The sequence below is a fragment of the Xiphophorus maculatus genome, chromosome 9 (assembly GCF_002775205.1).
Source record: "Xiphophorus maculatus strain JP 163 A chromosome 9, X_maculatus-5.0-male, whole genome shotgun sequence".
NCBI lineage: Eukaryota > Metazoa > Chordata > Actinopteri > Cyprinodontiformes > Poeciliidae > Xiphophorus > Xiphophorus maculatus.
The window spans coordinates 18,499,812-18,516,102 of NC_036451.1; the positions used below are offsets into that span (position 1 = coordinate 18,499,812).

Here is a 16,291-nt window from a genome sequence, read left to right on the forward strand (position 1 = left end):
TTCCTACAGTGAAATAAGTGTGAATCCTTCAATGATTTCTAAATTGTAGAATGACATAAGAAAAACATTCTGATACCAAAAAATGTGACGACCTGTTTTCCTCTCTTCTTTGTTTTTCAGGTTAGCTTTATACGTCTATGAGTATTTACTGCATGTTGGCGCACAGAAATCCGCACAGACCTTCCTGTCAGAGGTAAGACGTCCTCATAATGAAACTTCCTGTTTAAAAAGGATGAGTGTGATTCCCCTTCTATTGTACAACCACCAGTGGAATTTACATTGTAGGTCTTTCCGGGTTGAGCAATTATTCTATAACCTACAGCTGACCTTTCTTACAGCCAACAGTGGACTTTAGCCAGTTTCTATGTTCAGAACAATACAAACATTGGTTGGTCTACTTAAGATGATTAACCACCCCTCTATATTAGGTTCAATTTGGAATCATAAACTGTGTAATTAGATATATTGAGAGGACATCTTGTTTGTGTTCTGTTTTGATGTTTGATAAGGGAAGCCCACAGCTGCCAAGTTAAACCTTGATTGTTTGAAGCCAATCCTAACAATATGCTCAAGGTCTACTGGAGATATTAGCCTCTTATTATGCCTCTAGTCGGTAGAAGTTGTAAGGGCTCTAATGTGTTGCATCCTTTTCCTAATGGACATCCTTCCTGCTAATGGTTCCATGTTGGGGCTTTCTGCAGCTGAACACGTCTCTTGCACACAGGCTTTGCTCAGCTCTGTGAAAGACGCTCACTTCCAGTGAAAGACGAGGCAGGTCGACTTCTGGCCACTTTATTCCAGGACATATTTGTCAGTCACGTCATCATGTTAGCTCGGGTCGGAGCGACATGGACAGTGTTGCAACTATTTGAACTCAGGACTCTAGACTATGAATAAATTTTATAAACATGTGTTGTCAAACGTGTTTTATCTCATGGTAAATTTATTGAATTTTAAAGAATTGGACAAAATTAATTAAAAATATATAATTAGCCAGTTCTTGTATCTGTACAAAAATAGATCAAACTAGCATTGATAGGCAGTAACACACTTCCATACCTATATGTGCTGGGTATAGTAGAAATTGTCAACAAGTAGAAGTAGTGTTGTTTTAAAATACTTTTGCTCAAGTACAAGTAAAAAGTAGTTATAGATAAAAACTGTAAAAAATTATTTGGTGAAATTACTTCTAGTAACTGGATATAATGTAATCAGATAGACTAAAATATATAAAATGTGCTAAGTCTTGTATTTTGAATTAAAATAAAAAATAAAGACTTAAATCTGGTTGCAAAATCTTTTAGAGACATTCAGGCTTTTGGAGCTCTGACCTGCCAAGTTGGATTTTACTTCTTGGCATAGAAAAAACTTAGAACTTAAATGTAACAAATATAGACCATAAAAAAGGGCTGCAATTTCTTTGCTAAAGGTGTTCGTTCTGAATCACTTCCTTTGATACGTAAATGGAGATAATACAGCACTATATGCATTTATGCTTTGAAGCACATGGCACAAATCCCTATCTGAGTTTAACTCGATTCAAAACATGTATCTCAGAGCATGCTTTTTGTTGATACATTTATTGATTAAAAGAATATAACGAGTGATATAAAAACATCTTCATCCTGTATCTTCAAACTGTATGATGACTTTACAAATCAGAAGCCGCTATACAGTTTGAAAAAGCACAGTGCAGCAGTTGTTTTTTTTTATAGTGCAGCAGATGTTGGTAAAAGTACTTGCACCAGGCTCTGCTTAAGTGTGTACTTTAATATGCACCCTGTTCAGTAAATAAGAATTTAAAGTGGCAAGCTGGCAAATAAAGGCTTAACACAATCAGATAAATTAACTCCAATTACTCTCAATAAAATCAATATGTTATTGTTCTACAACAGTGCCACAAGGATGTTGCATAAAATGTTGCATTATTCTTTCATTTGTCTGCCCCTTCTGAAAAAACTTTCAGAAAGTATAAAATGGTTCAAATTTTTTGAGATTTTTGATTTAAAGAATAAAAAAAATTACCAAACAAACAAAAATATCATATTTGACCTCAACAACATTGTGATGAGCGCTGCCAATTCAAGTTTGCAGGAAAAATAGGTTTTGATATTTTATATATATACATATATATACAGTATAAATATGTGAAAAACATAAATCTGAGTATGATGGGGAGAGCAGCACTGTGAGGTAAAGCAGTTGGGCTGCAGAAAGCTTTGATAATTTCAGAGGCCTTACGGGTGAATCTTCTCCCAGAGATTTAAGTTTTATCGTCGGGCTGCTGGAAAGGGGTGATATTCAGGGTCGCAGGCAACCAGAGGCACACAAACACAGGTCTGAATTAACACTGCATAATCACAGACAAATTCACATGGCGTACACAAACACACATGGTATTCAAACTAAGTCTTTTGGATGGAGTTGCCTCAAATGCTGCTATATCTGTGAATGCACAGCATGAGGATTCATCAGTGTCCATTTATTGAGACTGTTAAGGCTTTCTAAAATATTTCCAGTGTATTACCATTTATTTGAAAAGGTTTGCATTATTGTGTTATTACTACATGGAATTTTGGGCATTTTGGGGCTTTCTGATACGTTTTTAACTAAATACCTCATTACACTATTGCATTTATCCCTTTTGTTTTAGTAGGATAGGAAGACATTAGATCATAGGGAAATACTACATATACATCACTTCACAATACATTTGACATTGTTTCATAAATAAATTGGTTCTCACCTAAACCAGAGTGTCATTTTTTTTAGATATTTTGAGAAATTGGACCTCATTCAGATGGTGCATAAACTAAAAACTAAACATATGCACCACTGATACAGATTTAACACGAGCATGACTCAACTATCCCAGGATTTATTCTATAACAACTTGCGTTCATCTAATGCTATATTCTCCAGATAGCTTACTGACATCAGCAACTGAAAACTTAAAAGCATGAGAGTGACGGCATGAACTCCTCTTTTGATGAATCTGGGTAATATTGACTTGACAACTTGGGGGACTTTACATAAAATTATAATTTTATTTTATACTATGAGACGTGATCAGACAGCAGAAGTAACATTCCCAATCCTGACACAGCTGAGAACTGCACCAATGATCTCCAATAAACATGGACTTTTCGGAACAACAGCAACACGCATACTTGCCTGTCTGATTGATTTTCAGAGACCAGTAAAACAACCATTACAATATGGCACAGTGGTTAGAGTGGCCGTCCCGAGTTTGACTGCCGCATGTCTTTACTCCTCTTCACTCTGCCTGTCAGATTACTTTCAAGTAAAAGGTGCTGAAAAAACAAAACACATTGAAAACAGCACACCAGGTTTTTATTGTCCTTTTTTTAATAGAAAACACTTTATTTTGGCAATTCTTTTTAAGCTGATTTAAAAAACAGTCTAGTTAAGTGATTTCTACTCTTGAATTTTTGGGACCATAAACAATCCCTGATGTCTTATCTGCATTAAGTTGGAGTGATATTATTGACACACTGACTCATTGACTGCAGTAGTCTTTGATCTTGTGGTGACACAGATATATAAAGTTGGCATACCTATGCTTAGAGATAATCTGAGGCAAGGAGGTCATGTAGATTAGTTTTATTTTTTTTCCCAGATTTACCAACTGCAGTAACAACTTCTGGTGCAAGCTGATTCAATAGGGGTGCACAGGTAGGAGGGTAATTAGCTTTACGCATCTTAGTAACAACTACAACAATGTTTTTCTGCTAGTGTTTATACCTTGGATATCCATATCAATCATTGTAAATGCAGCTGGACGTGCAAGAATAGTTTAATGTTGTGAAACCTACATATGTTAATGCTGTCGTACTCATTTGAACTGGAAATCAATATTGTGCTTGAGATTGCTGCCATCCATCAGCAGAGACAGCATTGGTCTAGTTGATGCAGGCTGGTGGAGAGACATTGCTGACCAAGCCACCTGTTGCTTGTGCATCAAAATATGTAAAACTTGTAACTGTCCTCTCAAGTGCAGCTTCCCCTCCTGATATTTGAAGGAAGGTACTCATTCATCCAGGCAAGGAAATCACAATTTTGTGTCATTATACAAACTCACATTGTATGAAATGACAAGTGGGCGCCATCAGATGCCTGGCAAATTGCTATCGAAATGTTTGTATAACATGATTTCATCAAGACTTTAAGGAAAAATTATATAGTGTAATACCCATGTGAGCAATCACAAATGTGTTTTTAATAGATTAGGGACTTTTATAGTTGCAGATAAACTTAAGGTCCCACACAGATACACCTGCTCATCTAATGAGCGCTCTATCAACCAGGCCTCTCCGGCCTTAATTAGCCTCTGTTCCTCCTCTAGCGGGAAGCGCACGCACTCACTCACGTTTATAGTATCCACACAATACGCCGCCGGTCCCCGAGAGGACTTCACCGCACTCTGCTCTCCTGCACAGTGCAGCACTCAGCTCTTTAGCAGCATTAAATCAACAGGCCCACAACAACGCACCGCACATCACATCATTATAAGTGGCACTGGGGAAATCTGTAGGATAGACACTTTAATAGAAACCTGGGGCTTGTATCTGTTTTCTTCTTCTTTTTTTTGATACAGAGCACATATATATATATATCTATATATATGTCTACATATATATAGATATATATATATAAAAAGAGAAATCTCAGCCCTGTCATGCTGTCTTCACATACTCTTAGACTGTATGTAGAGGCCCTGAATCTTTGCTGTTTATGTGTGTGGAGCCATGTCAGTGGTCGGGTGTGCAGCAGGCAGTTGGTGGGCTATCTCTCATTGGATCTTATCTCGGAGTCCAGATACAGGCAGGAGCTTGGCTGGTTTTCTGAGGGCAGCGGAGAGCACTGCTGCTTCAAGACAGTCACACTGTCTTACCCACGAACTCTTCTGCTCTGCGCTATAGATCACTCCCTGGCCGATTATTTCTCCCAGAGTGTCGCTCTGTCAGCCTAAACTTGGGAGGAACGTTAAGCAAAATGGTTACATTATGAATAAAACATGCTGCAGTGTCTAATTTTTCATTCTACTCCTTTGTCTCTTGCCCTGAATGTTCTTTCTCTTTCCCTGTTTCTCACAGATCCGATGGGAGAAGAATATCACACTTGGGGAACCGCCAGGATTTTTACATTCATGGTGGTGGTATGTGTTCATTCATCCTCTCGCTTTTGTTTCTTTGCTCGGCCACACACACAATTCTTTTTAAACATCTCACGTTTATGCCAAACAGGTAATCTTAAAGGTTTGAATGAATGAGTGAAATGGAGGCAGTAATTGCAGGTACAGCAACTGCTTCATCTCCTGATGTCCTGATTGACAACTGAGCTCCGTTATTTGAGGCTCTTTTCATGGCGTCTCTCTATGAAGTGTTCACAGTTCAGTTAATGTCAAAAATCACTGACACATCCTCCAATCATTGTGGTTGTTATGACTGAACCCCGCTAACTCCCCGGCTCCTCCTGTGAATGCGGCAGAGACCACATTTTACACTACGGCACACTTGTAGTGATAAAAGTTAACTGAATACCTTTAGCTATAAATTCATATTACAACTACTACTAACACTAACTCTTAGCAAAACTCAAAAACAGGAAGTTTATCAGCCATCTGCTGTGACTGTCTAAGGTTTAAGATGACAGAGCAGAGACAAAAACAAAACACAGACGTACTAAGACAGGAGTTATTTTTGTGTAACAGAAAAAAAGCCAAATACACAGAGCTAATGGAAATAATAGCTTGTGTAATAGTTCAGTCCAGACAGAAATGGAATGCAGTGAAACACTAAAGAGGTGTTTCACTGCAGACAGAGACATCAAAAAGCTTACACTGCATAAACACAAAATCGTAGCAAGTATTCTGGTCTAGTTTCTAGTTCAAATATCTTAGTACACTTGAAATAAAACAAAACAATACTTACAAGAAACATTTAAGTAAGATGTAGTAACTCATTTTAAGTCAATCATTTCTTAGTATTGATGAAAGAGCACTGATTCCACTGGCAGATTATTTCACTTACCGCACGGAAAAAATGTTTTGTTACAAGTGAAATAATTAGAACTTTTCATATATGAACTATTGACTTAGAAGAAGCTCTTATATCTTAATGAAAAGTTACTTTTAGATTAGTTTTGTCTTATTTCAAGTGTGCTTAGATATTTGCACTAGAAACTAGACAAAAATACTTGATAAGATTTGGTGTTTTTTCCAGTGTACACTGAGTTTATGGGAGCAGGAGCTCCATTTATTTAGGGAGCACAAAGATAGAAAATGATTTGTCACTGGTCTTTTTGATGAAAAAAAACAAGCAATAGGTCAGCAGTCTCTTCTATTGAAAGAAAATACAGACAAATATGACCCTCATAATTCAAAGATAATTCACCAATGGAGTGTAACAGAAGGAAACAGAGTGTGGAAAAGTGGTCAGCATTTTGTTGAGCAGTCTAAGCCTATAGCAAGGTACAAACACAGACAGCCGAGAACTCCTTCAAGCTCATCAAAAGCAAAAGTTTCAATCCTCGTCTTAAAAAGGACGTCTGCTTTACGGACAGGAACTAGTAGACCAGGGGTCCCCAAACTTTCTCCTGTGAGCGCCACATAACTTGTCCCTTCTCTGATGGGGGGCCGGGGTCAGTTTGTAACAGAAAAAGTGTGACGATTGTAAGAGTGCTAAACATAAAAATTTATTGTTTTTCAGAAAGCACAATCAAATAACCTTTTCTGGATTCTTCAGAGAACAAAAGTCAGGAAATAACACTATTTATGAAATAAATAATAACCAAATAACACTGGGTTCTCCACATAAAAAAAAGGGTTAGGGTCAATTATATGCATGTATAAAATAGTTACTAACTAGTAGTTAATAATAAATAAAGTTCATTACTAACATTTATTTTATTGCAAAAGTCCAACTTATCAAATAAAAATGCACATATATGAAAATACTCTGGTATTGTTCAGGGGGCCGGACCAAATGTGGAGGCGGGCCGCATCTGGCCCGCGGGCCGTAGTTTGGGGACCACTGTAGTAGACGATTCCAAAGGAGAGGAGTTTATCAGCATCTTACTCTACTTTTGGACACTCGAGGAAAACATATTTGCTGAGTTTTTTTCTTCTCACCAACAATAGAATAATATTAAACGGGGTCTTCTATTGGCTTTCCTTTCTGCTATCACTCAAATGCAGACTCTAATCTTCCAGCAACAATTCACGTCCCATGAGGTTTCAGTTCGACTTTTTTTTAATTCAAATTTAAAGTGACATGATTCTAGCAATTAATGCACATCATTTGTATAAAGACTTTTTATATCTGTGATTCCCGAACTCTAGAGTACAGCTTTTTAGAAGTGCTATTTGTTACTTTCTTTCTTACAAATGAGTATAGAGGACACATATAAGAGAGTGGAAATGTTTAGGAATCATCTGATGATGTGGAGCGCATGTGAATAGTTGGTTTCTTAAAATAGTCAGGACTAACCCTTTATGGATCTCTAATGGATTTAAAGTTGTCTTCTTCTAATTCAATTCACTCGTTACGTAGGAATACACTCCAACTACTGTCACAAAATGTAAAACGAGTACATCTTTTGCTCTGACTGGCTTGAATTTTTTATTTTTATGAAAAAACTCCCCAAACCTCTGTGTCCCATCCTCTGTGATTGCTCTAACTGCTGACCATGTTAGGGGGTAGGGGAGTTGCATGAGCGGGTTAGTCAGCCAAAGCCTGCTGTTGTTTGCAGAAGGTTTTCATGCACCTGTCCCTGTCACTGTGTATTGACCTCATGGCTGGAAAACCTCCGCTCCCACCATCAGAACTTACAGACTTCAACCTGAAGCTCTGTGTCATAAAACGAAGCCTCTCATGTGTGTTTATGTCTTTTCAGACTCTTCAAATAAGTCTGTCAAATCATTTAATGCTGCACAAATGGAGGAATATGTTTTTCTGTCTGCCTGGAAGAGCTGTGTCAATGGACTTAGAGACTGACACAAATGCTCATCGTGAGTGGGAGAAAAAAATGCGTCTGACAGAAATTTTGTTGTGAATTCTAGGTCTTTATAAAGGTTTGACAATAAAACAAATACGGCTAAATGCGTTGAATTTAGCCGATTCCAGCAAAACATGACTGCTGCATTATCGTCTTAAACTGTTATTAGCATCTTATATTAGCGATAAGCTCATTTCCATTAGTACAGCTGTAGATTTTCTGTGTCCTACATAGAAAGTTTAGATTCTTACTTTATCTCTGATATGGAAAGTTCAAAATGGTCAATTTCAGTTCAACTTTCTCTGTTGTCTGCTGAAAGTTTTGCTCTCGCTCACTCTCTTGCAGCCTGAATGAACTGCAGAAATTATACAACCCGCATAAATAAATATACATGTCTGTTATACTTTTTGAAGCACAACTTCTCCTTTTTAATTTGAGAGTCATTGCAATTCACCTTTTTTACCTCTTTAATTATACTTTAGTGTATGCGTGGGCATGTTTTTTGTGTTGCCCTGTGACAGAGCGTTGACCTGTCCAGGATGTACTCTGCCTCCTACCCAATGACTACCAGAGATACACACAGATGCATGGGTGTAGACAATGGCTTGAAAAATATTTGGAGTTTATTACAATAAAAATAACCACACATGTGCTCAAAGAACTTTTTGGGAACTAAAAAAAGTGAATATACTATAGGTTGATGATATGAACCAGTGGTTGCCCTCACACCAGGATAGTTTATACTACCAGAATAAAACGATTATTTTTCTCTTTACAGCATTCATCAACATCAAATAAAAAAACTTGGAGAGAGTTTAAAATCTGTATTTTCAGTTTGACAGCAACACTCCAGCTTATTTTGTTATGTGGCTTTGTTAGTGTTGCACGGTCTGATCACATTTGCGTTTCCTTAAACAGGAAATACACCTCTTTAATAAATTACATAATTTAACTTTGGGCCTCCTTTCTTACAGTATGAGAACACATTTCTGATCAATCAGAGTTGATCAGGCTGAAAATTGTCCAGCTCCAGTCAACAGATCATTTCTGAGAGCAAAACAGAGAGTAGAAAATGTAACTGTCAGATTGAAAGATAAGTTTTTGGCAGAGAGAGGAGAAAGCAGGCAGGACAGAAAAAGGAACAGGAACTGGAGCAGACAAAGAATCCGGCTGGCAGCGAGGCAGGCAGGTTGGATCCTTAGCCAGGCAGCACGAGAGCCGAGGAGAGGGGATAAGAGCTTTGACAGGGTCCGCTTTGTTTGTCATTCATGCTATCCCGCTCATCCCCAAAGCCCCCCAGCCAACCCTGTGTAATAAACCCGGACATGCGGCTTCATTCATTCATCCTCTCCTGCCCCCGTGTGTGTTGTGATTGTGCAGCCTGTTGACACGGCTCATAATGGCCCTTAAAGAGCCTGGCTTCTCTCAATCTGACAGCCACCAGTCATACTGACGGAGTGACATTCGCAAACACACAGTGCAGCATTAGTTTGCTCTCTACTCTGCTGCAACCAGCGAGAGAGCGTCGGGGTGTGTGTGTGCGTGTGGGAAAGTGGAAAGCAGAAAGGAAAACCAAGCACTCTTGAGTGTGTGTCGTAACTGTACTGATGTATTTCATTGGTGCTGGGAGATGACACTGGCCTGGGAGTGGAGGGAGATGATTATCTGGGCTATGGAGGGCACTCTCCAGTGTAGTGTGACCTAGCTGAGGGGCGTCTGTCTGGGCCGCGGAGCACGTGGACCAGACTCCGTCCTGGCTGAGCGTGGAGTCTGGGGAGCGGAGGGGTCGGCTGCTTGAGGAGGACAGGAGGCGGAGCCCCCGTCTCCACCTTTGTGCCACCCAGCTCACCCCCCTCCCACCTCCAGCATCCCTCAAAACAAAAGCTCCAGATGGCAGAAAAGCCACCAACCTCCCTCATCCCTCACCCACTGCTCCTCCTCCCTCAACCTTTGTCTGAAGGCCCGTCCCTTTGTTTGCGGAAGAGAGAGACCCCCGAACGGATTAACTCTTTGCATTCCAGCCTCTTTTGTGTTAAACAGCCAAACCTAAGACCCCGACCCCACCATCACCCGGCCCCACCCCCACTGTCTCCTCTTGAGCTCCTTGGTGTGCGTTTTCTATTTTTTCTTTTCTGAATCACAGTTTCCTGTAGAACGGTAAAGGTGGGTGGGTGTCGGGGGCAGGGGGTGGGGGGATCCAACAAGAGAGAAAAAAGTGGAGAGACCTTGGGAGAGGGGGTGCGGGTGGGGGTCACTCATCCACATCTGTTGTTATGGGTGGAGGGATAAAGAAAGGGCTCAGTGAAGGCTGCAGGTGTTGATTGTGTCATTAGCCGCCTCTCTATTGGCCGATGCTAGTTGTCTCCTTTTTTATCCCAGAATCGATCGCTTTAACCAGTTTTCACTGGATGGCCTCTGAGTCTTCAGCACCCTTCCCCCGACCCCTGCCCCCGTAAACACTCACACCACCCTACACCATAAACCACAGGCCAACAACGTTATGTAGATATCTCACTTTGATGGCCTCTAGCAGGAATTCCTACTTCTGAGGATCAGAGACAGCAGAAAGCATTCTTTACTTCCAGAAGAATTAGACTCCATCACTTCCTCCTTGACTAATTTATGACCTTATTCTTCTTAATTTCATGTGTTTTTGTTGTCAAGACTCTTAATATGAGCAATTTTAGTAATTGTAATTCCATCTTAGATCAGCACTGACTGGTCTAGCTTCCAATAATATCCTCTTCTGTTAATATCCCTAAATATTATTAAAGTCTTTAAAGGGGGGAAAAAATTACCAAACAAATATAGTCCCAAATTCCCCTCATTGTTAAATGTAATTAACTAGATCTATGGGTTTAGTTTCAGCAGTCACACCCAGCTGGGTCCAATCTAACATGAAACCAACAAAGCATTTCTGAAAAAGAACATCAGACATATACAGTCAAACATGGTTCTGGTAGTGTGTTGGTCTGGGCCTCCTTTCTGGCTTCAGGTCTGTTAATTTTACTCTCTACAAGAAAATTCTCAATAACATTTTGCAACCATTAATCTATTGGCTTAAAGCTCTTCTCCAGACAGTACAAATATAAACTAAAAAAAATTAAATAATGGACTCGCCCTTGCCAAAATTGTAAAACACCAGATTCATATGAATTAATTTATGTCACATACACTTTCACAGACATTTTTTGTGATAGATGCTGTTTTACAAATTGAGTTAAACCCAATTCTTTGTGCAATTATAATATTGTGTTCTTGGACTACATTGCATACTAGGACACTCAACAATGTTCTTAAAGGGACTGTTGAGGAGAGTGTTTTATTCACAAATAAAATGTAAATTAACAATAAAAACACAGGTGGATAGAGAATCAGGGTGACTTTATGATTTCAAATACTAAAAAGTAAAAAAAAAAAAATATTACAAAATAAGAGACACAAGAAAGGATCTGATTGGCACACATTTGTGAAGTTTTTTGACAGGTTTCAAAAACACTTGAAAGTATTGGGTTACATTCTAGGTTTGGGGGGTTAAAACTACAATTTGAGCAAAATCTTTTTTCAAATTTTCCTGAAATCTTCCTAACCTTGGGGTCAAAGTTGTGCAAGCAAAGGCTCAGGGCGAATGTATATGAAGCTTGTCCTTGGGCGGTGTAGATTTCATCTTGATTAAATATTGATTTATGCTAAAATAATAAAAAGGAAGCTTACAATGTCATGTTCTACATGTAACAAACTATATCTAAGCTCACTTTGACTGATTTTACAGCAACGATCCTTTATTAGTGCTAATTCAATTAAATTATACCATAAATAGCCTGAAACGTGACCTTTTGTGTCTGTTTTTAAAAACTGCTTCCACAATGATTAGCTCTTTTGTAATATTTGTTTGAGAGCTGCACAAAACCACAAATCCACCAACATTTGTTTGTTCATTTTGAGCCAGTGGTTCTCTTGCATGATGTAATTTGCTGATTTTATTACCCACAATGTAGTGGTAGTTTCCCATAGTTTCATATTACAGTATTGTTATTGCTTCCACCTGCTTGATGAATGCATATTATATACTGGCAGGAGAGTGTCTGCTGTTCAGGGCTGCAAGAAGAATTGGAGAGGTTGTGTTTCTCCACCTCCTCGCTTTGATTCTAACATTTCTGTCCCATTAAGAAGAGTCTGTTCTGATAAGATGAGCTCCGTTGGCTCTGTGTAATTTTATTTCACTGTTTCTTCCATTCATGCTCTGCCTGCCTCCTTATCTCCATCTGTCTCCACCTTCCTCTTAATGTCTGTTTCTCTTTCTGCTGACTGACCAGCTGACACAGACGGGATTATCATATGGACTCGTATGTTTGGCTTTCCCTCTGTATCTTTGTTTGTTCTCCTTATTATAATGGGGGGGGGAAAGCGCACTGTAACCGCTGGCTTTGACAGGCCGCAGTTAATTACAAATAATTATCGTGATGGCATTTCATTTTAATAATTGTCTTCTCCTGGATGCACGGACGCTAATCCCCTTCCTCCTCTGTCCTCGAAGCAAAGTGCACATGTGTGTGTTTGTGTGTGTGCACTCACGAAGCTGTCTTATACTCACTTTTCATCTAAATAAAGGAGCTGGATTCAAATCTCTCCTGTAGCACTTCAAAGTAAAGAGCAGTTAAACTTTCCAACCTCAGAGCAGAGATGTGTGCCTCAAACACCAGTTACTTCCCTTAAGACCATAAAGAGCTTCCCGTGATGAGATGATTAGATTGAGATGATTAGATAATTGGATAGAAATGTTGCTGTTACAAGGGTGTGTAGGAGTATCAGATTTCTTGTTGATTGCTTGTGCTAATTAACTGTGAATGTTGACTTCCCTGATAATTTCTACAGATTAGCGTCTCTTTAAAAGGATGTGACAACAACTTTGACACAGGTTTTCCCTCCAAATTGTGCTGCGATTGTCAGGCTTGTGCTGAAAGGCTTCAGCCCCTTCATAGAGTACGATGTGCCTTGGAAAAGCATCAATAACTCCCTTGTCGTGAATTTTAATGGGAGTTTAGGTGATGTGCCCACAAATACCAGATCCTAGTTGTGAAGTGGAAGGAAAAGGGTTTTTAGTTTTTAGTATTTATTTTTGAAAAATATAAATCTGAAAAGTGTGGCATGCTCTCGGACATTGCTTTCTGTCATTATAGCTGCTAGTCTTTAGGGGTTTCTTCCACCAGTTTTACATCTGTAGAAACTGACATTTTCTTGATAAATCGTCAGTTTCCAAGTTTTTTTTAAACACATTCTTTATTAGACATAGTTCATTTTAATACTTGAATATCGTTTGATCAAAACCATTTGAACTATGGTCGTATGCTTGGTGTTGCTTTCCTGCCTGAATTCCTGTAGGAAAATAACTTTATCTGTTCCAGGTACTGACAGAAATGATTTTTTGACAAGGAGCTCCTTCAACAAGCATTCTCACACAATTACACAAATCGCTTAATAAATACATATTTTTGCTGTCTTTTTTTGCAGGTTTACTTCCAGCGTTGTTTTCATCCCCTCCCATTTTCCCTCCAGTTCTGATCAGTTTTCCTGTCCATGTTGAGTCACAGCACGATGCTGCCACACCTATTTCTCACTGTGACGTTGATGTTTTACTACTCAACCTCCAGAAGCTGTTTTTTTTTCCCCAGCCGGTTCTGATGAACGTATGTACTGACAGACCAGAACACTGAACTCCCCCTGATCGGTTCTGGTCCGATGCAGCGGGCGAATGCCCCTTCGACGTCTTCTGTTCCTTCTTTACAATAACACGGAAAATAAAATTAAATGTTGCAGCTCATCGATCATTATTTCCTTGTAATAGATGTTCCTCTCTGCCATCGTTGCTTTGGTTTGACCCTTTAGGTTTGTGGAGGTAAAGACCAGAAAGTTTTGATCTCGTCTCAATTTATTATGGCATTCTTCCAACAATGGCTTTTTTTCTTTTGCAGATCTTTTTGGGCAGCAACTAATAGTTCTTGTTATCAGATTCTTCCAGCTGAGCTGTGGATTTCTGTACCTCCTTTAGAGTTACCACCGACCTTTTTCCGTTTCTTCCCTAGTCTGTTGGTAGAAGTGGATGGTCGTGTCTGAAAAGCTTCACAGAGCAGCTGGGTTTATACTGAGAGTACACAGTTTGACTCTATTGACTAATTAGAGCACTTCTAAAGGCAATTGGTTGCACTGGATTATTTGTTGGGGTATCAGAGATCTGCAGTGACGCCGACGCTGCTCAGGTCAGCTGCTGTGAAGAAACAGCTTGAGGCAGTTCAACCAAAAAACAAAGATCTTGATTTACCAGTTCATCTACATTCCAAGGATCGTTAGATATTGATGAAAAAAACTGAGGATGGATGGATGGATGGATGGATGGATGGATGGATGGATGGATGATGAGGATGAGGATGAGGATGGATGGATGGATGGATGGATGGATGTCCTCAAAGTACATGAGGCTGAAAATATATGTATTTTCAGATTCTTAATTTGAAACATTGTTGTAAAAGCTGCACTACTTTGCTTCCACTTTACAACTGTGTTACTTTGTTCTGATCTATAAAACAAAATGCAACTTAAATACACAAAGTTTGTTGTTGTAATGTGACAAAAATTATGAAAAGTTTAAGATGCATTAAAACTTTTGGATTAATCCTCACACCCTAAACTTCCTCTCACCTGCCTCACTTCCCATTCCAGCACTGCAGAAAAATGTCAACCTCAAAATAATATCAGAATAATGAAATTCTCGGTTTGCACGTTTACTCTCATCCTAACAGTGATTCTTCCTTAGATTACGCTACAGAGACGTGGCGTGTATGAGATTTCCCTGCGAGGCGCAGAGGCACGCAGGTCAGCTGTTCAAATTGCAATATATTATCGACTTCACAGGGCAGGAGGTGTTAAATCACCTTACCCCCCGCTGCACCACCGACCCGGTGATGTCTTCCCCGTAACAAACTCTAACCCGAGTCACATTTCATTTCCCAGAGAGCCGATTGGATTTGCGATGGTCGCGCCTCCTTGCCGCGGCTCGTCTCCGACGGTGCAGCAATCTCTTTAACGCCGACCGATAGATATGATAATGCACGCTGGCTTTATTGTGAAGTGACAGGAGAGCACACAATGCATGGTCTCTCTCTGTTCTTCAGCGCACCTCGTTGTCTAGAAAGTACTCCGATGCGCACTAAGCACCCAAGGGCAATGACTCTCTTCTAAAAGTGTAAATAATTTAATGACATTTCAATTTGAGCTTTTTTTTTTTTTAGATGTTGGTATGATGTGCAACAGGGTTTAAATTGGATGTTTATTCATGTTTTTCATTTTAGGGCACCTTTCGTTGCACCTTTATCTCGTTGAAGCCCTCAAATAGTAAAAAAGAAATCAAAACAAAGAAAGAAAATTCCAGTCGGCTTTGTTTTTGTTGAAAAATAGGGCAGAATGCGACTGAGCCACTTTCTGACAATTATGGGCAATTGATATTTTCTCTCTCTTGACAAATTTTATGGTGGCGTCCTTCCATCAACAACAATAAGACAGCTAACAGCTTATTTGCACCTTTAAAAGACTGCAAAAATGTCCCCTCCTGAGATCTCCAAAGGCATGGTCCACAAAATCAATACGGTGAGGAAGGAGATCTGCTTTATATGGACTGCCTTACCAAGTACTTAATTTCAGTGCAGTAATTAAGGGCCCATTTGGAGTGGGACCTTGTGGCCCCTGTTGCCCTGGAGGACTGGACCTGCTCTAGTTAAATTATATGAGGACGGCTGATTGGACAGTAACTAACATAATCAGAGCTGATTGGTCAGTAACCTGCAGGTCGGCAGGGCAGGCTGAGAGGAGCATCTGGAGGTCCTTCATGCTAACAGCTCTTCGGAGATCACTCTAAGTTTCTGAAGTGGGAGGAAAGGGGGGACTCTAATGAGCTTTCTGAGATGTAAAACTCTAGATTTAATTAGTAAAACTTTTAAAATATGAACTAAAATGTACCTGTAGCTTTGAGCTTCACACACTATTAAACTGTGGCAGCAGGAGGGGGAAAGACTCTTAGTTTGAGGTTTAAGGTGTTCTGCTTTTCAGAAGTATTTCAGAGATTACATTGTATATATGACAGTATATGAAGCACAGTTTGTTACTATGTTACTATTGATGTTATTACCATGGTTACCAATCAATCAATCAATCAATCAAATTTTATTTGTATAGCACATTTCAGCAGCAAGGCATTTCAAAGTGCTTTACATCATTACAA

General features: G+C 39.4%; 1 protein-coding gene across 2 annotated transcripts in view; it reads left to right on the top strand.

Annotated features, from left to right (window-relative positions):
* The window catches only part of LOC102228095 (single-stranded DNA-binding protein 3-like), a 103,305-nt gene that overhangs the window by 14,979 nt on the left and 72,035 nt on the right, over positions 1-16,291 (top strand). For both annotated transcript variants that reach the window (XM_005795613.2, XM_023339973.1), the window contains exons 2-3: positions 121-193; positions 5,118-5,179. In XM_005795613.2, the coding sequence (XP_005795670.1) occupies positions 121-193; positions 5,118-5,179 (135 nt within the window). The remainder of the gene's footprint in view (positions 1-120; positions 194-5,117; positions 5,180-16,291) is intronic.